Here is a 21411-nt window from a genome sequence, read left to right on the forward strand (position 1 = left end):
GGCCCCTCTGCCCTCCCCATCTCCACTCGGCTGCACGAAGTCCCACTGCCCACAGCACAGAACCCAAGTGCAAGTTGGCTTCCAGGGGTCTGCTGACCTACCCGGGCCTCACGCTGCCCTCAGCCCCCTGCCCACACTGTGCCCATCCTGAGCTCCCCCCGGCTGTTCCCCTACAGCAGGGTCCTGGGTTACCGTCCCCTCCCTGCAGGGACTCACCTAGCGCATCCCACTCACTCTTTCCTCCAGAAGCCTCTGCTGGTCCCCAGGTCCGGGTTGGGTCCCCTGCATGTCCCCCAGCCCACCGGGCTGGAGCATCTGTCTCCTCTGCTGGAGAGAAAGCTCCTAGGGCACGGGCCCCCCCTGTGTGGACTTGGGGTGGCCATGCCCGCACATGGAGCCAGTCTACGAACACTTTCTGGCTGGGCGAGTCTTCCTGGCACTAAATGCGTGCATCCTATTCTTACTGCCCTCAGCAAGCGCTTCTTACTAGGAGATGACCCTGTGCCCGAGGTGAGCCTGTGAGGCCCGGGGCTGGCTCGACTGAGCTCATACATCCCCATGGGAGACCCTGAGGGCCGGCCTCGGAGGCCCATGGGATGGTGATCTCCCAGAATCCAGGTCTTTGGGGTTCTAGACATGGAGTCTGAACCCTTCTCTCTTTGGGATGGTGTTTGTGCAAAGAACTACCAGTGGATGATTTAAAAGGGGCGCAGGGGTCTGGGCCTATGGTGGGTGAGGGCTGCGTGGTGTGCACTGGGAGGGAACCTGTGCTGCAAAGGCCCCCACCATGGAAGCAGGGGAGGAGGACGACGAGCCAGCCCGGAAGGAGGTCACGACGGGGCCTCTGGTGGCTCTGGGTGATCCCTGGGGCCTGGTGAGAGTGCCAGGTGCAGGAACAGTTCCCTGGGACTGAGGAAGTGGAAAAAGGAGTGTGAATAACTTCTTTGAGAAGCTTGGCTCTTAGGAGGAAGATCAGGATAGAGACAGCAGCTATAGGTTTCAACACAGAACTCTGGGCGCTGCAGCAGCCTTGGGGGCGTTCTGACACTCCGCGCTAATGGCAGGGGTTGAGGAGCTGAGGACGCACATCTGCTGGGGGTCCCCTTCCTCCTACAGAGCTGGTCAGCGCTTCTTGGTTTTGTTGGCTGGGCTTCTGGCTCAGGTCTGCAGACAAATATGCAAGAATGTGAATACCTTACACACAAACTGATTACAAAGTGGCTAATACCACGATGTGTTTCTTATTCTTATACTTTCCTGGGATTTCAGCTTTCACACCTTCCTCTACCAGATGCTAGTTTTTTTTTTTTTTTAACACCTTTTTAAGATCTTAGTAATCTTACCAGACACAAAAGTGAAAATGATATCAGCTGTAGCAAAGACTGTTAATTATTCCTCAGTATTTATTATCTCATTCTTCTTTAATAACAGAACTGACATTTAGCTGGCACAAGGCTGTCAGAAAAAAGACTACACTTCTCAGCTTCCCTTGCAGCTGGGTGTGGCCGTGACTGAGTTCTGGCCAAGGCCAATGGAATGAACTTGGAGCTTTGTGTGAGCTTCTAGAAGAAGTTCTTAAAGGAAGAGATTGTGCTCTACTATTCCTTTCTACTGGCTGGGACGATGCAAAGATGACTGGATCTCCAGCAGCTGTTTTGCATCATGAGATGGAAGCCAGATGCTGAGAATGGAGGAGCAACAAAATGAAAGGAAGGGGACTCTGAGCTGGTCTTTGTCTTGAAGCTCACAGACAGGACCTGCATCAGTTATCGAGACCCCCTTGGTGCTCACCCACTGCCATTCTCTTCACCAGTGTCAGTACCACCCTCCACTCAGTTCTGACTAGCTCAAGGACTGTTATCTGTCTCACAAGATTCTGTTACGGTATTTATCCTGTATTTAGCCATTTAACAGATATTTACTCAGGGCCTCTGTGGGCCAGAGAGCTGTAGTAGGAAATATCACAGCCCCTGATCCCTTGGTCCTGTGACGCTGGCACTGCTGGTAGGGAGACAGATAATAAACATCTGAGATAAGTGTTAGCTATTGCTGAGTAACCAACCACCCAACTCAGCAGATTAAGACAATCACATTTATTAGCTCACCTGCCTGCCAGCTGTCTGGGCAGCTCTGCCCATCTGAGCCCAGCTTGGCTGGTTTCGCTGGTCTCCCTCTTGTGTCCCACTGGCTATGGCAGCCTGTTTTGCATGGTCTCAGCTTTCCTCCCTGTGGTCTTGTCCTCCAGCAGGACAGCCCAGGTGTGCTCTCATTGTTCTGGAAGGTTGTGGGGAAGGGGAGAGAGGATGCTTCAGGTGTTTTTTCAAACCTCTCCTTGGACCAAGTTTGTTCCTGTCCAACTGGCCAAAGCCATCACATGGCCAAGCCTGTAGTCAGAGTAGGGGGGGCCTACAAGGTTACAAGGCACAGGGCAAAGGGCATGGGCACCAGGAGGCCACTTAACTGGAGCCATTAGCACCATCAGTATAGCCCAATGGGTCAATATGTCAGAAATAAAGTAGGGGAGTGGGATGGTTTGTTTTGGCAGATACAGGAGAGGGCTGAAGTTTTACGAAGGGCAGCTGGGGATGCTTCAGTGAGAAGCCGGGAAGGACACTGCAGGCAGAAAGAACAGCAAATACGTCCCCTGAGGCAGGACGTGCCCACCTGTCGGTGGGATTTCCTCCCACTAAATCAGGAACGTGTAGTATTAGTCTGAGGGCGGGGGGCCCAGGGGAGGCTTTCTCAGGGGCTAATGCAGCACCTCATTCCCCGAAGTCCCTGTGGACAGGACGGACATCCCAGGCTCGTCACCTCCAGAGTCACATGCTTCACCCACCTTGAGGTCACAATGCACCTCAGGACAGGAGAATCTGTCCTCGGAGTGGCAGAGGGGTGCAGATGTTGGGGCACATGCTCATTTATGAGGCTGGCGTCCAGTTTCCCGAGAAGATGAGCCCAGGGCCTACCCAGGCCTCGGGTCCTCTTCTGGCTGCAGGGGAGGTGGCCGGTGCAGCCACGTCTGGGCACACGGCCGACCCCTCCGGCAGCTGATTGGAATAAGGTATAGGGTGGAGTCCAGTCGCCTGGTCCAAGTCCCCTCTGGGAAATGCATCGAGCTGAAGTCCAGCCTGAAGTTCTGGGGTATGGAGGGGTCTGGGTGAACAGTGAAGGCTGGGCTACAGGGGAACGTGGAGGCCCTCTGTCCTACCAGGCACCTGTGGGATTGCCTGTCAGGGCTCAGCTGCTTTAGAGAGTGTATCAGTCAGGGTTCCCCAGAGAAACAGAACCCGCAGGATACATATACATGTATATAGAGAGACTTACTATAAAGGATTGATTCACATGATTATGGAGGCTGCCATCTGCCGTCTGCAAGCTGGAGGCCCAGGGGAGCCAGTCGTGCAGTTCAGTGCAAACCCAAAGGCCTGAGAACCGGGAGAGCTGATGTCCGAGGGCAGGAGATGGACGTCCCAGCTCAAGCAGAGATTGGGGCTACCCGCACTGGGGGGGGCCATCTGCTTTTCTCAGTCCACTGATTCAGATCAGCGACTCTTTTTCGGAAACAGCCTCACAGAAACACCCAGAAATAATGTTTCACCATTGATCTGGGCATCCCTTAGCCCGGTCAGGGGACACACAAAATTACTCATCACAGTGGGGTTCCCGATCTCTGCAGCCGAATGATCCTGCCGGACAGTGCTCAGACAGTGATTTCCTGGTACCGCCTCCACCAGGAGGGTTTTTTTTTTTTTAATAATTTTATTTATTTTATTTTTGGCTGCGTTGGGTCTTCGTTGCTGCGCGCAGGCTTTCTCTAGTTGCCGTGAGCGGGTGCTACTCTTAGTTGTGGTGCGCGGGCTTCTCATTGCAGTGGCTTCTTTTGTTGCGGAGCACAGGCTCTGGGCACGCGGGCTTCAGTAGCTGTGGCTCGCGGGTTCTAGAGCGCAGGCTCAGTAGTTGTGGCACACGAGTTTAGTTGCTCCGCGGCATGTGGGATCTTCCCGGACCAGGGCTCGAACCCGCGTCCCCTGCATTGGCAGGCAGATTCTTAACCACTGTGCCACCAGGGAAGCCCACCAGGAGGGTTTTAATCTTTGGGAATTTGATATTGGAGAAGTACTACTTAGTGTATTTTAATTAGCATTTGCATAATTTTTCATGAGGTCAACATTTTTGCATATGTTTATTAGTGGCATGCGGGATCTTAGCTCCCCGACCAGGGATCGAACCTGTGCCCCCTGCAGTGGAAGCATGGAGTCTTAACCACTGGACCACTACGGAAGTCCCCACTTATGTTTCTTCTTTTGTGAATTGGCCTATATCTCAGGGCTCACTTTTAAAAATGGAAACAAGGTCAAATTAGCTTTAAAAATGTAAAGAATGTTTTCCCTTTATCAAAGAATTACTATTTTTCAGGCACAGCTTTCTAGATTTATCTCAGTGAATCCTTGTGCCCTTTTCACAAGGAGTGATAGTGTCAGTATTATCCCATTGTATGGAGGAGAGAAACTGAGGCTTGGAGAGAGGCTCTGAGGCCACGGGCAGCTCCTAAAATGTTCGCTTTCTGACCTAGGGGTTGTGGATCTATTTCCAGTGTTTTGTTTGCCTGTTAATTTCATTTTGAGGATATTTTGAACAGAAAGCTAGCACTTTTACGCAACCACAATTCTCCATCCTTCTACAGTTTCTGCTTAGAAAGACTTCCCCCACGAAGATTATAAGCACAGATTTCTATGTTTTCTTTTACTACTTTGATGGTTTCTCTTTCAACATCTACATCTTCAATCCATCGGAGTCAATTTAGATGAAGGTGGGAGGGATGATCAGCATACTTTTTTCCACTAGAGCCTGTTTGGAACAGGACAACCCTGGCTGATTGTCACATGACACTGCCACACGTGGCCCTTGTCCTCATCCCAGTCTGCGGGCTGCAGAATTACTCAGGCACGGGAAGCCCGCCTCCCGCCCCTCAGCCCATCAGCCCCCCTGCGGCTGCGGTGACCCCCCAGTCTCCCGGGGGCTGGGTCCTGCGGTGAGTGGAAGGAATTCGGGTGAACTCTGCTCACTCAGCAGTCCGGGCCTGGGGAGCTGGGCGGGGGCACCAGACTATGGAAAATCACATGTGGTTTTCAAGTTGTTGGAAACTTGAAAATCATTCTGCCAGTTGTGCGGAGAGCTAGACACTGTCTGGGAGACCCCAGGTCCCATGGCTCTGGGAACCACCCTCCTGGCGAGCCCGGGCAGACTTATCCCCTGGTAATGTCCAAACTGTAGACAAGAGGGCGTTTCCAGGGGCCTCCCCTGAGAGGGAGGAGCAGAGGGACTGGATGGGCCTGGGGCCTTCTCGCTTGGTCCCTTGAGGCCAACTCAGGACTCCAGGAGACTGGGAGGGGCTGGTGTCCAGAGGCCCGGCTTCCAGAGCCTTCCAGTTGCAACTCCGGCCCCCACCTCAGCACACACACTCATTTTGGCCAGCTGGGTCGTGTCTGAGCTGCTGCCTCGGAGGCCACGGGCGCCTTGGAGGAGCTCTGCCGCTCCTGCTCCTGGTCCCAGTGTTCTGCGGCTGCCCCAGTTAGAACTGGGACACACTGGTCCTTTTGGCAGGTGAGTTTCCCACCTCTGCCCAGGCTGAGGCACCAGGGTGGCTCCTGGCGATATTCGGGCCTCAGCAGGAGGGGCTGGTAGCCCCGTGGCCCGGTGGCCCGGTGCCAGATGCTGTGTAAACCGGGTGGAAAAGAGCATTCGGTCTGGCCTCATAGACACGCCATCACTGACGTGCTGTGACCTGGACACATCACTTCTCCCTGGGCCCAGGTTTCCTTACTTGAAAATGGGGAAAGATGGCGTATATACTCCACAAGCATTAAAAGCACCATCACTGCCCAGCCCACCGTCCACGTGCTGGGGCCTGAGATGCAGGCAACTGACTTGAGGAGTCTGAGCCCGGGGGACAGGGTCTCCCCCGCCGGGATCCCCCTTCCCTTTCTCCCACAGGGCAGGACTCCACTTCCCGGGGTTCAGTGCCCTCCCCTGTGCCCTCTTTTCCAGAGGTCCAACCACTCACATCCTGTTCCCTCTGGCCTGAACATCTTCAGAGGAAGGATACCTCCATGATTGCTGGGTCTCTGGGCCACGCTCAGGGCTGGACCTCGTTGAAAGCTCCGTGGAGACCTGCCCAGTGAACAAATGAGCCGCAATCAGGGACACACACCCACAGACACGTGCTTAGATCGCTGGGGACCCAGAGTGAGGGGGCTGGTGCTGTGGCAGGGTAGGGGCGGGCTGGGGACTCGGAAGTGGAGGGTGATGAGATCATGGACTTCCAGGCTACAGTGACATGGGATGAGGCAGTCTCCTGCTGACGTGGCTGGCAGTCCTAGAAGGACGGCCTGGGGGCATCTTTTCAGGCACTCAGGAAGCTGAGGTGTGGTGTCCCTGGGTGCAGAGACTCTGCTGGAACCTTTAGAATGGATGAGTTCCCTGAGAGTCCCAGAGCATGGCTCTTCCCATTAGGGCCTGTTTTTAGGGAGAGGCCACCCAGGGTTCGGGGCACCCTCCTCCGGGGATCCCCTCATTCCCTGGACACGGAGAGTGAGTGCTCAGATGGGGCCACTCCATCATCTGTCCATCTCGTGTGGAGGTGTGGTCACTAGGTTTGTAGTGACCTCAGGGTTCCCACCCTGAAGTCTGGTGGGAGAGGGGAACAGGATCAAGGTCACCTGGGGCCCACCCAGGGATGAGACTGACCCTCATGCCTCCCAAGGCTCCAGCCAAAGTTGCCTCGAGATACAAGCTGTCTGATCTGCAAAGACAAGAGGCAAACCTTGCTTGACCAGGCCTGTCTGAATGGGAGACCCTTCCTAACAGGGCCGGGGGGCTGCTAGTGGTCATGGAGTCATTCCCCGCCCCCCAACTTACAGCCTGAGAAAACCGAGTTATTCAAGGTCATAGTTTTAAGTGTGGCTTCTAGGATGGGCAGAAGGAAGCCGGAAAGCCCCTCTCCTTCCTGCTCCAGGTCCATCTTGGGTTCTTCTTTTCATGCAGGAAGCTGTCGCATCTGAAAGCATTAACAAGGCAAGCCCGACCTACGCCGAAGCTTCGATGTCTCATCCCTGTGGAACTGACCCCCCCCACAGTGGGAAGAGGGTAGGTTCCATTTCTGTTGAACCTGCTCAGCCCCCTCCCAACGCGGGAGCTTCTGGCTCCCCGCCCACCCCTGTCCCGCTGAGGGCATTACTGACAGGGGCAAAGCCCCCATGTGACAGCTTTGCCTACATGTCCGCATTCCCCCACCACCGTCGCCCCCCGCACCCCGCCCTTCGCTGCAGCCCACAGGGCCTCTACACTGCACCATTCCTCCCAGATGGGTCTCTGCAGACCTCTGCAATGCCCCTGCTCCTGACCCCAAGCACGGGCACCTCGGCCCTCAACCAGGTGTCTCTCCCGGGGACCTCCCACCCTGGCAGGCAGCCCTCCTAGCATATGGTTCTTTCTCAATGGCCCTCAGAGGTGAGCTCTTGGCCCATGAGCTAAACAGGACCGACCCCAGCCTGGTCAGAAGTGAGAGTGCAGGCCACGCCCCCTCGTCTCCCCACCCTTGCATCTGTGGGCTCCACCAGCCTGACCCTCACAAGGCTGCAGGAAAACTCCACACACACACACACACACACACACACACACACCCAGCCCATGTCAGGCTCCCCCAAGAACTCTGCTCCCCAGCTCTGGAAGCAGCAAGGGTAGGTCCACCAGGGTGAGACGTCGCCTTGCCTCTGCCTGTAAGCCCAGTCCTGCTGCAGCCCCTAGGGTAGGCCTCGCTCAGAAGGAGGGAAAGGCCCCGCCTTCTCTTAGGAAGCTGGAGGTGAGGGGACCCAGGACGTCCAGCAGACTCCCAGACTAGCTCGGGAGAGCCCTTGGACGTGGGGACAGACACCCCACCCGCTGGCAGGGGGCCGGAACCCCAGAAGGGTGAAAGGCAGCCACAGGAGGCCGCAAGCTTCCCACCTCTTGGCCTGCCTCTTCCCGGCCTGGGCTGTTGCCCTTGGGGAGTTTGGTTTAGATGACAGGTCCTGACGGGCCTAGGTCTGCGGGATTTCCTGAGTGCAGGTCAAAGCTAAGCGGAGTGCCAGCCCTGCCCACCGAGGGAAGATACTGGCCCAGCAAAGAGAACAGGCACTGCCCCCCTCCACCTGCCCAGACTCTTGGGGGGGGCCCCCAACTCCCTGCCCACCCCACCCCAGGCCCAGCTCCCCACAAGGCCTTTGCTCATGTTTCTGTTGGTGACTCACTGTGACTGAGGAGAAGGCTCTTTCTATTTCTTTCTAATGTTCTGAGGGCTTCTATTTTCCCTGGCAGAGGATGTGGAGCCCAAATCTGATCCGTGTGTGAGCCAGCTGAACTCGGGAGCTGTTCCCAGGGAAGTGACGTTCTATAGCCGCCACCGCCCACCCCCCAGCCCTGGGCCTCCCTATTTGACACACTCAGCTGGGGGCAACAGAACAAATTCCAAGACAAAAGTTTCAAGAGCGATGATTCAGAGGCTCGCAGAGGACATTTATGGGTAAGAGCTTTCTTCGTCCTACTGCTGCCAGGACCAGCCTGGGTACACACGGCAGGGCGAGGACAGCGCAGGGACAAGGAGGCCCAACTGGGGGGTGGGGGGGTGGGGGGGTCGTGCTCCGAGAGCCCAGGTGGGTCTTGGTCTCCTAAGGGAAGTGACAAGAACTGGGAGCTGCTGGGTTGAGAGTGCGGAAATTGCGCTCGGCACAGCACGTGCAAAGTCCCTGTTTGGTGTGCGGCAGTGAGGCCGCGGGGAGCGGTGAGGTTACTTGCTGTGATCAGATGGCCAGGGGGGGCGGAGCTGGGATTTGACTGTAGGGACCAGCTCTTGACATAGTCCCACTGCCTTTCTAAGTACAAACAAGTGAGCCAGTGAACAGCGAAGGAAGGGCCTTGAAAGAAAGTGGTGAGAGAAGGCAGAGCCCCCTGGGTCCTGTCCCCAGCCCCGGGCTGAGCCAGCAGCTCCCACGACGCTCCCTGACTGCTGCTTGTTCATCATCTCAGGCTCTCCTGGGTTTTCCCAACTGGGCCAAACCCTCAGACAACGCTGGCTCAGGGCTGACTGCTGCTAAACTTGACCCATGGGCTCCAGATGTGCTTTTTCTTCCTTCCTCAGCCCATCAAGGAGGAACGTTCTGGGAGCTCTGGCCTTAGGTGTCATGCCCATTTGGGGCCAGCCAACATTTGCCCTTGGGGAAGACTTAAGGAAACACCAGGTACACATGGCATAACTCCCTAAGCCAACACCCATGGCAGACATTACTAATCGATCCTGGGATCCTCTGACTACCCAATCTACATGCCCCGGTTGTGGCTGGTCCATATGGTAGCTGGAGCTACAGTAAACACAGTTTTAAAAAACTGGGTTCTGGTAAGAGGAAGGAGAGGAACGTCTGTTTGTCCTGGTTGGGATCTCAGCTGTTTGGAAAGCAGTGTATCCCTAGAGGTGAAGAAATGTTCGTTGGGGGCGGAAATAGTAAAAGAAACCGTAGGGGAGGGGAACCGACCGCAAACATCTGTGGCTCCTATTTGGGTGGTGAGTGAACTGTTCCTGTGGTAGGTCCCAGCACCCAGGTTCGCTGGGTTGAAGGTACCCATCCTCTCTTGCCAGCTGGCCCATGTCCTCAGGGGTAGTGTCTGATCTCCTATGGCTTTGTGGCCCCTACATCTTCCACGCGGAGCTGGGCTCACACGCACCGCCCCTAAAATGTTCCCTTGATCTGACCTGGCTTCACCTGAGGCTGTACCATCTGCTAGAAGGGGGCCACATAAGCCAGCTGCTGCCTCCCACCTCCGTGCAGGGCTCTTCATCTGGGATCCCTCCCTCTGTTGCTGGGAGTGCGGGGGAGGGCAAGAACCCCCTGAGCTTGTATGGAAATTGCTGTGTGAGTGCTGAGTCCCTCCACACCCCTGACAGTCCATTCCTATGAATGACACATACAGTTTAATACAACTTGAAAGGCATCTCGTCCCTCCCTGCTCCATCTCTGACCCCACCTCCAAACTTGACCTAGTATGTCAGTACCTTGGGAGGGGAGGGGCAATCTTACATGGGGGCTCATACCCCCAGCAGAGCAGTTAGCCTGCCTTGAGGGGCGGTTTTGCACCTGTCCCCCTCACTAGAGAGTGAATTCCCAAAGTGTGGTCCCTCCCAGGGGGACCAGCACAGGGCCCAGCTCTCATGGACCTGGGAGGTTAGCTGGATGTCTGAATGAAGGCTGGTGACAGTTCGCAGAGCTGCCAGGCCAAGGCTCCAGAGACAGGAAAGGATAGGTGGGGACACTTCTGCGGGTCCCGAGATGGGGAGGGTCCCCGAGGCCTGAGTTCGTGGCTTGGCTCTGCCATCAGGGGTCCCGCTCACCTCCAGCCGGTTCTGGGGCATCTCGCCTCCAGTTCCCGTCCGGCTTGGGGGCGGTGTCGCAGACGGCGCGGGGCAGGGGCGTCGGAGCGCTCCAACCCGCACCCTCTGGACCTCGCATCCCCTCCGACGCTCCCTCCCTGCGGCCTTCCTTCCAAGGCGCGGGCCCCGGCCCGAGACACAGCCCGCAGTTCCCACTCCGGGAAGTGCCAAGCGCGCGCGGCGCCGGGACTGCTCGGCTCCCCCCGCAGCCCCTCTGTCCACGCCCGGCTCCTCCTCCTCTTCCTCCTCCTTCCCCGGGGGTGGGGGGAGCCGGCTCCGGAAGCCCCAGCACCCCCGCCCCGGCCGCCACTGGCGCTTTGGAGAAGGCGGTCCGCGCGCGGGAGCGCGCCACGCGGGACCTGAGCTCCCAGCCGCCGCCACCGCCTCGGAACCCCCAGACCATCCCTGAGCCCACACCGACCCCTGAGCCACTGCCCGTCCCGGAGCCCTCAGCGCCCCACCCCGGAGTCCCCTACCCACCCCGGAGAACCCCCCCCGCCCCTCCCCGGAGCCCCCGCCCGCCCCTCCCCGGAGGGCCCCCCTCCGCCCCCCCCCGGAGGGCCCCCCCCCCGCCCCCCGTGCGGGCCGCGACCATGGCGGTCCTGCGCGGGGCGCCCTTGCTCGGCTGCCTCCTGGCGCTGCTGGCACTGTGCCCCGGGGGGCGCCCGCAGACTGTGCTGACCGACGACGAGATCGAGGAGTTCCTCGAGGGCTTCCTGTCGGAGCTGGAGTCCGAGCCCCGGGAGGACGACGTGGAGGCCCCACCACCCCCTGAACCCACCCTTCCCGTCCGCAAAGCCCAGACAGGGGGCAAGCCGGGGGTGCGTCCGGGGGTGGCCTCAGAGGGTAAGAGCACCGGGTAGGGGTGGCCCTCGGTGTGATGGGGGGCCTCGGGGAGCCCTGCACCTCAGGCGAGGATGGCGGGCCTCGGTGGTGTCTGGCCGAGGTCCAGCCTGCCCAGCCTGAGGAATGGCTCTGTAAGGCACAAGAGAGCCCAGATATCTGGCGGGACACTGTGCCAGGCAGAGGTCATTGCTGGCTTGGAGCCCTTTGGGTTTGGAGACGCATCCAGCAGGTCCACTGCCCAGTGGAACTGGGTCCTCCCAATCCGTCACGCACAGCCCCAAACCCCCAGAGGGACTAGACATGAACTAACTGGGGACTTTGCTGCCCCCTGCCCAGGTCAGTTTGAACGGGAACGGCCCTGCCGTTCTAATGGGGCCACTCAGTCTGATTGTGGCACACACTGGCCATGCCCACACCACTGCCAGAGTCCCAGCCTCCAGCCTTCCCTGGGAAGGATCCCCAGCACCCTGCTGCCTGGCCTCCTACTCCAGGAGCACAGAGCCGGGGGAGGGCGTTGCAGAAGACCCTCATCTCCACAAGGCTTCCAGGAGCACTGAGCAGTAGTCCTGGGTTACTGTGAAAATTAAACGAGGTGATGCATCCCCAAAGCATTTAGCCTAGTGCCTCTTATATAATCAGTTGTCAATAAATCTTAGCTGTTTATTGTGACCTTCCGGACGGTGGGCAAGGGTCTTGCTGATCTCTCTCCCAGGAGACTCCAGGGCACCATCCATCATTCCTGAGGTCAGCAGCCCCTCCCCTTCATCCTGCTCTGGATCTTTCCTGGCTCCTCCCTGGGACCCATCTCAGCCTCCCCCACCATTCCGGTCGAGATTGGTGTCCTGGCCTCTTGCACGCTGCTGTGGCAGCTCTGTTTCTCCTGACTGTCTGCGTTTTGTAGATTTTCCAGTATTTCGGTCATGTGGCCCCCACTCCATTACATTTTCAACAGGATTTGCTCAGGGGCCTGGAGGATTCCTACAGGCAGCCCTAGGCCCTGCCCCTGCTTCCTCCCTCCCCCAGACTCCGAGATGGGCGAGCAGCTGCAGTGCCCACCCATCCCTCTGTCCTCTGTGTGGCCTCAGGACCCCCTATGGTTATGGCTTCCAACCCACCCCAGACTCCTTACCCCTGGATAGGGGATAGCCCATGAGTGTCCCTTTTCTTTGAAGCTTTTCTAGCTTCAGAGAGGCCCCGGGCCCATGCCCTTTACTTTGTGTGGCAGTCGGCAGGGATGAGACTGCCTCCCCCTTAGACGGGGCACTCTCCCCAGGCCTGGATGGCTTAGTCACCTCTCTGCCCCTTCTGTGCCCAGCACAGAATAGTGGGCCCTGACTGGCCAAGGGGCCGTACGGTGAAAGAGTGGATTGTGAGATGCTCCTCTGGAGGTTTCGGTAGATGGGAGGACGAGGGCCTACCCCCTGGGAAGCTGAGCCACCCAGGCCAAGGTGTGGTGGTGACAGAAAGCCACTCCCAGCTCTGCCATGACTGCAAGTGGCTTAACCTCTCAGTTTCCCCCATCTGGGAAATGCAGGACTAACAGCAGCCCCTCTGCCCAGGTTGTAGGCACCCTGCGGGGTGGGGGGGGCACATGGGGCATAGAGGGGGTTCTTCATTGATTTTACCTGAGTCTGCATCTTGAACAGCACCTCCAGGAAAAGCCAAAGACAAAGGGAAGAAAGGAAAGAAGGACAAAGGCCCCAAGGCGACCAAGCAGCCCCCGGAGGCGTCCTCCAGGCCACCCAAGAAGCCCAAGGAGAAGCCGCCCAAGGAGAAGCCGCCCAAGGCCACCAAAAAGCCCAAAGAGAAGCCACCCAAGGCCACCAAGAAGCCCAAGGAGAAGCCACCCAAGGCCACCAAGAAACCCAAGGAGAAGCCACCCAAGGCCACCAAGAGGCCTCTGCCTGGGAAGAAGGCCCCCATCCCAACCCCCTCCGAAAGCCCAAAGTGGCCACTGCCCCCACTCACCAGCCCCGGCCTCGAGGAGCTGCCCCAGGAGGGAGGTGTGTGCTGGCTCTTCTGAGACTGTGGGGCTCTGACCTGCTGGGCTGCAGGAAGAGGGGGCTGAGGGCGGGTCCCTGAGGCCCTGCCTCTCGCAGACCCTCAGAGCCCCCAGACCGGGTGGGCGCTGCGGCCTCGTTGTTGTCCCTCCCTCGGTGCCGCCCCTCCCCTGGGGAGGGAGTGCTTGGCAGCCTCGTGGGGGGGGCTTGCCCTCCACCGTCCTGGGATCTGTCCCCTGGGCCCCATCCAGAGCCACCTGCCCACAGTGTCTCTGGGCTCCAAGCCTGCAGGTTGCCCGCCTGCTGGGGCAGCTTTGCGGCAGGTCCTCCCAGACAGCAGGGCCTGGGCTCCCCAGAAAGCCGCCCAGCTCTCTGGCCCCCTGGGAGTGCCAGCAGGGTGCTGAGGGCTGAAGCAGCCCAGGCCTCCCGGGAGTGAGCTGTTCAGGGAGCGTTGGCAGGGCCCAGGTCTCGTGGAGGCTCGCTGTGCAGCCCGTGGTCAGGGCAGGCCTCCCGTCCACCTGCCCCTGGGGTTTGTGTTGCAGACGGGCCCCTCCCAGATCCCTGGCAGGGTCCAGCAGGAGAGACCGACGTGGAGCGCCAGCCTGGTGAGTGGGCGCCAGCCACCTGGCCTCAGGGTACCAACCGCCCTGGCTTGCTGGGTTTGCAGGGTGGGCCTGGGTGGCGGCGGCGGGGAGCATCTTCAATGAGGCGGCCACAAGCGCTTTCCCTCAGAGCCAGAGGAGGAGACGGAGCAGCCCACGCTGGACTACAACGACCAGATAGAGCGGGAGGACTACGAGGACTGTGAGTAGGGCCCTGCCCTCGGGGAGGCCCCGCTGGCCCCGCCTCCCCACCTGGACCCCGCCCATGGCCCCGCCTCCCCCACCTGGACCCCGCCCATGGCCCCGCCCTCCCTGGCCTCGGCCCGGCTCAGAACGCCCCCCTCTCCCCCAGTTGAGTACATCCGGCGCCAGAAGCAGCCCAGGCCGCCCCCCAGCAGGAGAAGGCCGGAAAAGCTCTGGCCTGAGCGCCCTGAGGAGAAGGCTGAGCCGCCCGGGCCGGGGTTCGAGGCCCCGGAGGAGAGGATCGGTAGGATGCTGGCAGACTTGGGGGGCGGGGTGCCAGGCGAGGGGGCTCTGGCTCACCCCTGCCTCCCACCTCCACAGAGCCGCCTCCGAAGCCGCTGCCACCCAACTATGGGGAAGGCTACGTGATCCCCGACTACGACGACAGTGAGTGCCTAGGGCCCCTGCCCTCTGCATCCCAAGGTCGGGCTGCCTGTACCTCCAGCTTGGTGGCAGTTACCTGGCCGCCCTCTCCGGCCTGGCCGCCCTCATCTGATTTCCCCCCTCAGGCTGGGTCTTCCTGGCTCCCGACTTCGCTCTTCCCCCCCATCGCCCTCTCTTCTGGCCTCTTCTTCCTGAGCCCCAGTGGGCTTCACTTTCGGGCCCTCCTGAGCTCCGGTCCTGGCCACCTCTCGCCCCTTGCCCCTCGCCCCTCGGGACTCCCATGCCGCCTTCCTCTCCCTCCTGCTCCCGGTCCCTTTGGACCCCGTTCCCCTCCTCCTGGCCTCGGTGCCCATCAACCCCTTGGCCCCAGCTCAGCCCTCCAGACCCCCGTTCCTGCCACAGGTGCCAGTCGTCCTTCAGGGCATGTCCGATGTCCATGCCCCACTCCCTGCCCAGCCTTTCCCCACCTTTCTCCGGGCCGCGCCCTGCTGGGGGGCCAGGCTGGTGACTTCCCCGGGGTCTCGCTCACCCCACCTGTGCCCAAGCAGCCTCCCCCTCCAGCAGGACCCTCCCTCCTCGTCTCAGCCCATCTGGACTCTTTAAGGCCCACCCTGATCTCACCTCCTCTCCTTGCGCGCCCCGTGCGCAGTCTGGCCCACGGGGCTCCTGTGGACCTAGGAGCCCCGGCTTGTGGTGGGCCATCTCATCAGGGCTCTCCCTCCCCACAGTGGACTATTACTTCCGGCCTCCCAGGCCCCAGAAGCCTGACCCTGGCCTGGAAACAGATGAGGAGAAGGAGGAGCTGAGTGAGTGGAACCGGGGAGCTGGCCCCCACCCCCGGCCCAACCCCCGGGGCAGGCCTGACCCCCTCCCCACCTGCCCCCGGAAGCCCCCCTTAGCCCGGGGCTGAGCCGACAGGCCCTTCCCACCTTCCACCCTCCAGAGAAACCCAAAAAGGAGGGCAGCAGGCCCAAGGAGGAGGAGACGGATGACAAGTGGACTGTGGAGAAGGGCAAGGACCACAGAGGTGTGTCTCTGGGGGCTGGGCCCGCACAACCTGGGTCCCCGTGAGAGGTCAGCCAGGCCCCCGGCTGCTCTGGGGCCCTCAGCACCTCCTCCCTCCCTTTTTTGCCCCCAGGGCCCCGGAAGGGTGAGGAGCTGGAGGAGGAGTGGGCTCCCGCAGAGAAAATCAGTGAGGCACTGGGGGTATGGGGACTGGGGGGCTTGGGGGCAGCGGGACAGGTGTGGGGGGCTGGGAGTGGGCGTAAGGGCTGCGAGCGGCGGGGGTGCCGTGGGCGTGTATGGAGGCTGTAGGGCGGGTGTGACGGCTCTGGGGCTGTGCCAGGGCCGCAAGGTGACGGTGATGGGGCACGTGACCCACCTAAGGCCACACATTGGTCCCAAACGCGGATTTCCTGTTGGCACTCCAGGCCTCCAGAGCCCCTTCCTGCTCTTAAAGCCCTGTGACACGAAAGGGAGAGGCCCTGGAGTGTCTCTGTCCTGGGCCTGACCCCAGGGGACAGAGCTCGGGGCACAAGGCAGGTGTGCCGATGGCCCCGATGCAGACAATGCCTGGGACTGGCCAGGCCCTGGGGTGGCTGTCCCTGTGATTTCATGTGAGCCCCACGGCCCCTTGGAGCCTGGCATCATCAGCCCATTCTCCAGAGGGGGAAGCTGAGGCTCAGGGTGAGGAAGCACAGGCTGGGGCACAGCTGCCCTGACTGGCGCCCCCTGATGTGAGGGGAAGTGGGCGCTGGGCTCCTCCGTTCTGAGTTCGGTGGAGGGAGGGACGGAGCCAGGGGGCCACCAGCCTGGGGTGCCATGTCCCCAGAGTGCCCCCCCATCGGGATGGAGTCGCACCGCATCGAGGACAACCAGATCCGGGCCTCCTCCATGCTGCGCCACGGCCTGGGGGCACAGCGTGGCCGGCTCAACATGCAGGTGGGTGTCGGGACGGGCCCATCTCCCAGCTGGGTAGGGGTTCCCTGCCTGCTCAGCCCCCCTGCTGTCCCCGACAGGCCGGCGACACTGAGGACGACTACTACGACGGGGCGTGGTGTGCCGAGGACGACTCTCAGACCCAGTGGATCGAGGTGGACACCAGAAGGACCACCAAGTTCACGGGCGTCATCACCCAGGGCCGCGACTCCAGCATCCAGTAAGTCCGCCAGGCTCACAGGCACTTGGTGGAGGCAGGTGGCTCCAGGCACAGCTCTGAGTCCCGTTCAGAACCTTCCAGTGGGCCCTCCAGAGTCCCCCCCCACCACCCGCCACTCCTCGGTTATGGCCGGTCGGTTCCCTGGGTCCAGATAAGCAAACCAATCACCCACGGCCACGCAGCGGGCATAGCAGCCTCTCCCGACATGCGGGCCAACGCCATACACCTGCTAGCTCTTAGGTTCTTGGGCCCAGAAGAGGGGGCTCAGGCCGCCTGAGGGCCTGGACCTGGGGCGGGGAGAGCAGCCTTACCCTGACCACCATCTGCTCCCCAGTGACGACTTCGTGACCTCCTTCTTCGTGGGCTTCAGCAATGACAGCCAGACATGGGTGATGTACACCAACGGCTACGAGGAAATGGTGGGCACCTGAGCCCTCGGCTCTGTATGTCCCTCGTCTGAACCACAGGTGGGCTCTCGGCTGGGGTTGGGGGCTGCTCTGAGGCCTGCCTCTTCCCAGACCTTCCATGGGAACGTGGACAAGGACACACCCGTGCTCAGCGAGCTCCCAGAGCCGGTGGTGGCCCGTTTCATCCGCATCTACCCACTCACCTGGAACGGCAGCCTATGCATGCGCCTGGAGGTGCTGGGGTGCCCCGTGTCCCGTGAGTGCAAGGGGCTGGCAGGGGCATGGATGGGCAGCTGGGGCAACCCACGGTGGGCTGGCAGGTGGCCAGCTCAAGGTCCTGCTTGCCCACCCTCTGCAGCTGTCCACAGCTACTATGCACAGAACGAGGTGGTGACCACCGATGACCTGGACTTCCGGCACCACAGCTACAAGGACATGCGCCAGGTTGGGGTGCTTGTCCTGAGCCCAGGGACTGGGCTCAGGGCTAACAGGGGAGCCTCCCCATAGAGCAGACCCAGGCCGTGGGAGAGGTGTGGTCACTGGGGGTGGGCTGGGGGTGGCGGGAGTAGGTGGGCTGCGTAACTCTGTGTCTTCTCTGGCACCCAGCTGATGAAGGTGGTGAACGAGCAGTGCCCCACTATCACCCGCACATACAGCCTAGGGAAGAGCTCGCGTGGGCTCAAGATCTACGCCATGGAGATCTCGGACAACCCTGGGGATCACGAGTTGGGTGAGGGCCCCGACAACTCCCTGGAGGCCTGGCCCTCCCCACGCCCAACAGATTATAGAGGCAAGGCCCTGGCACTGCAGCTGGGTCTGCGCCGTTGATGTTTCCAGCTCACCACCTCCCACCTGTCTTTGGAGCCCCTTGCTGGGCCCTACAGTCCTCAGCCACCCTCACCCCCCCTGGGGATGAGGCCGGTTTGGGTCCTTCCGCAGATCCCCTGGGCCTCAGGCCTCGGGAGACTGGTTGGTTGCTGAGGCTCCTGCCCTTGCAGGGGAGCCTGAGTTCCGCTACACAGCTGGTATCCATGGCAACGAGGTGCTAGGCCGAGAGTTGCTGCTGCTACTAATGCAGTACCTGTGCCGCGAGTACCGAGACGGGAACCCGCGCGTGCGCAGCCTGGTGCATGACACACGCATCCACCTGGTGCCCTCGCTGAACCCTGACGGCTACGAGGTGGCAGCGCAGATGGTGGGTGGAGGGAAGGGGGTCAGGGCGGGGCCAGGGTGGGGCAGGGCTGGGGGGGTGGGCTGCTGATGCTGACCCCCACCGGCTCCCCCAGGGCTCAGAGTTTGGGAACTGGGCGCTGGGACTGTGGACCGAGGAGGGCTTTGACATCTATGAGGACTTCCCGGATCTCAACTCTGTGCTCTGGGGAGCTGAGGAGAGGAAATGGGTCCCCTACCGGGTCCCCAACAACAACCTGCCCATCCCTGAACGCTACCTGTCTCCAGATGCCACGGTGAGGCTGCAGCCTGGCCAGCAGGGCCTGCGGGGGCAGCCCAGACCCTGGCGTCCTGGAGCTCGGGACCTGGGGGTGGGCTGTGGGTTACCCAGCCCGGGCGCTGAGACTGCAGGGCCTTGGAGGGACTGAGGGGGCGTGAGTACCAGTATGGGGTCTACATGGAGGGTGACGGAGGCTGTGGCCCACACCTCACATACTGGCCACCCTAGGTGTCCACGGAGGTCCGGGCCATCATTGCCTGGATGGAGAAGAACCCCTTCGTGCTGGGAGCGAACCTGAACGGCGGTGAGCGGCTCGTGTCCTACCCCTATGACATGGCCCGCACGCCCAGCCAGGAGCAGCTGCTGGCCGCGGCCATGGCAGCCGCCCGGGGAGAGGACGAGGAAGAGGCATCTGAGGCCCAAGAGACCCCAGACCATGCCATCTTCCGCTGGCTGGCCATCTCCTTCGCCTCTACCCACCTCACCATGACCGAGCCCTACCGGGGAGGGTGCCAAGCGCAGGACTACACTGGCGGCATGGGCATCGTCAACGGGGCCAAGTGGAAACCCCGCTCTGGGAGTGAGTCAGCCTGGGAGGGTCGGCGGTGGGGCATCTGGTGTGGGCAGGGGTGACTGCGGCTCTGTGTCTGCCCTGCCCAGCTGTCAACGACTTCAGTTACCTGCACACCAACTGCCTGGAGCTCTCCATCTACCTGGGCTGCGACAAGTTCCCGCACGAGAGTGAGCTGCCCCGAGAGTGGGAGAACAACAAGGAAGCTCTGCTCACCTTCATGGAGCAGGTGTGGGGGCTGCCGGGGGGCAGGTGGAGGAGCGGGTCAGCATTTGGGGAGAGGGTGGTGAAGGGCGAGGGGACCCCGTGCACGGGGCAGGGCAGCAGCAGGCCCAGTGGGCTCTCCATGTGGACACCCGCCCTGCCTCCCCTGCAGGTTCACCGCGGCATCAAGGGGGTTGTGACGGACGAGCAGGGCATCCCTATCGCCAACGCCACCATCTCCGTGAGCGGCATTAACCATGGAGTGAAGACAGGTACACAAGTGCATACCTCTACGCCGCTCCGCTTCCCGAGGTGGGGCACTGAACCTGTACGTGCCGTTGGCAAGGCAAGCCTGGCCTGCCCAGCACGTCCCTGCTCCTCTGGAGCCCCCCAGACAGAGGGAGGGGTAGGGGGATCTCAGACAGGAGGACTGGAGCCCCCCAGACAGAGGGAGGGGCAGGGGGATCTCGAACAGGAGGACTGGAGCCCCCCAGACAGAGGGAGGGGCAGGGGGATCTCGGACAGGAGGACTGGAGCCCCCCAGACAGAGGGAGGGGCAGGGGGATCTCGGACAGGAGGACTGGAGCCCCCCAGACAGAGGGAGGGGCAGGGGGATCTCGGACAGGAGGACTGGAGCCCCCCAGACAGAGGGAGGGGCAGGGGGATCTCGGACAGGAGGACTGGAGCCCCCCAGACAGAGGGAGGGGCAGGGGGATCTCGGACAGGAGGACTGGAGCCCCCCAGACAGAGGGAGGGGCAGGGGGATCTCGGACAGGAGGACTGGAGCCCCCCAGACAGAGGGAGGGGCAGGGGGATCTCGGACAGGAGGACTGGAGCCCCCCAGACAGAGGGAGGGGCAGGGGGATCTCGGACAGGAGGACTGGAGCCCCCCAGACAGAGGGAGGGGCAGGGGGATCTCGGACAGGAGGACTGGAGCCCCCCAGACAGAGGGAGGGGCAGGGGGATCTCGGACAGGAGGACTGGAGCCCCCCAGACAGAGGGAGGGGCAGGGGGATCTCGGACAGGAGGACTGGAGCCCCCCAGACAGAGGGAGGGGTAGGGGGATCTCGGACAGGAGGACTGGAGCCTGGGAGGGGGTACTCCTAGGCAGCCGAACCCGTCCTCCCTCTGCAGCAAGTGGTGGCGATTACTGGCGCATCCTGAACCCCGGGGAGTACCGCGTGACGGCCCACGCGGAGGGCTACACCCCGAGCTCCAAGACCTGCAACGTGGATTACGACATCGGGGCCACCCAGTGCAACTTCATCTTGGCTCGCTCCAACTGGAAGCGCATCCGGGAGATCATGGCCATGAACGGGAACCGGCCCATCCCGCGCATCGACCCGTCGCGCCCCATGACCCCCCAGCAGCGGCGCATGCAACGCCGCCGCCTGCAGTACCGGCTGCGCATGCGTGAACAGATGCGGCTCCGGCGCCTGAACGCCACCACCAGCCCCTCCACCGTCCCCACGTCGCCCCCCACCCCCCCGACACTGCTCCCCACCCCCTCCTTCGCCCCCTCCGCCGCCCCGAGTTCTACCCTGGGGCCCTGGCACTTTCCACCCGAGACCACAGCTGACTGGGAGGAGTCAGAGACCGAGACCTACACGGAGGTGGTGACGGAGTTTGGGACAGAGCTGGAGCCCGAGGAGGGGGAGGAGGAGGAGAGAGAGATGGTCACGGGCCAGGAGATCCCCTTCACCACAGTTGAGACCTACACAGTGAACTTTGGGGACTTCTGAGAACAGGTCTGCCAACGCGCGAGCTTGCACCAGTAGTCACATTGCCTTGGCCTGCTCAGCGGCCATCAGCAAACAGAAAGACCCCCGGTGTGGACCCTGCCAGGAGGGGGCATGAATGTGATGGAGACCTAGGAGCCAGGGTCTGTGTCAGGCGTCTGCTCCACCTGCCGCTCTGCTGCAGGGCCGGGGTGGGGCAGCTTGAGCGAGTCCAGGGGAGGGGGGGCAGACTTCTCAACTATCTGCTCAGGCCACACCAATAAACCAAGCTCACGGCAGATGTGTCACTGACCGCTTGCCATCCTGACCAGCTGGGAGAGGGGAGGAGGAGGGAGGCTCCCTCCACAG

The 21411-nt window shown here is 61.2% G+C and overlaps 1 protein-coding gene across 2 annotated transcripts; it reads left to right on the forward strand.

Moving 5' to 3' along the window:
- Positions 1-6107: 6107 nt before the first annotated feature.
- On the forward strand, positions 6108-21337 carry AEBP1 (AE binding protein 1). 2 transcript variants are annotated; one of them, XM_036863280.1, is made up of 25 exons: positions 6108-6246; positions 7045-7146; positions 8356-8560; positions 9176-9275; positions 11131-11305; positions 12952-13308; positions 13848-13910; positions 14038-14109; positions 14260-14394; positions 14472-14537; positions 15263-15340; positions 15478-15561; positions 15673-15726; positions 16366-16475; positions 16553-16692; positions 17027-17111; positions 17211-17355; positions 17458-17543; positions 17706-17829; positions 18098-18294; positions 18386-18565; positions 18778-19129; positions 19210-19349; positions 19497-19596; positions 20459-21337. In XM_036863280.1, the coding sequence occupies exons 3-25, from the start codon at positions 8529-8531 to the stop codon at positions 21064-21066; spliced, it is 3483 nt and encodes a 1160-aa protein (XP_036719175.1). In that variant the 5' UTR covers positions 6108-6246; positions 7045-7146; positions 8356-8528; the 3' UTR covers positions 21067-21337. The 2 variants fall into 2 exon arrangements, with proteins under 2 accessions (XP_036719175.1, XP_036719176.1); XM_036863281.1 differs by having other exon boundaries at positions 15673-15684; positions 20459-21310.
- The last annotated feature ends 74 nt before the right edge of the window (positions 21338-21411 follow it).

This window comes from Balaenoptera musculus, chromosome 9, assembly GCF_009873245.2.
Source record: "Balaenoptera musculus isolate JJ_BM4_2016_0621 chromosome 9, mBalMus1.pri.v3, whole genome shotgun sequence".
Taxonomy (NCBI): Eukaryota; Metazoa; Chordata; class Mammalia; order Artiodactyla; family Balaenopteridae; genus Balaenoptera; species Balaenoptera musculus.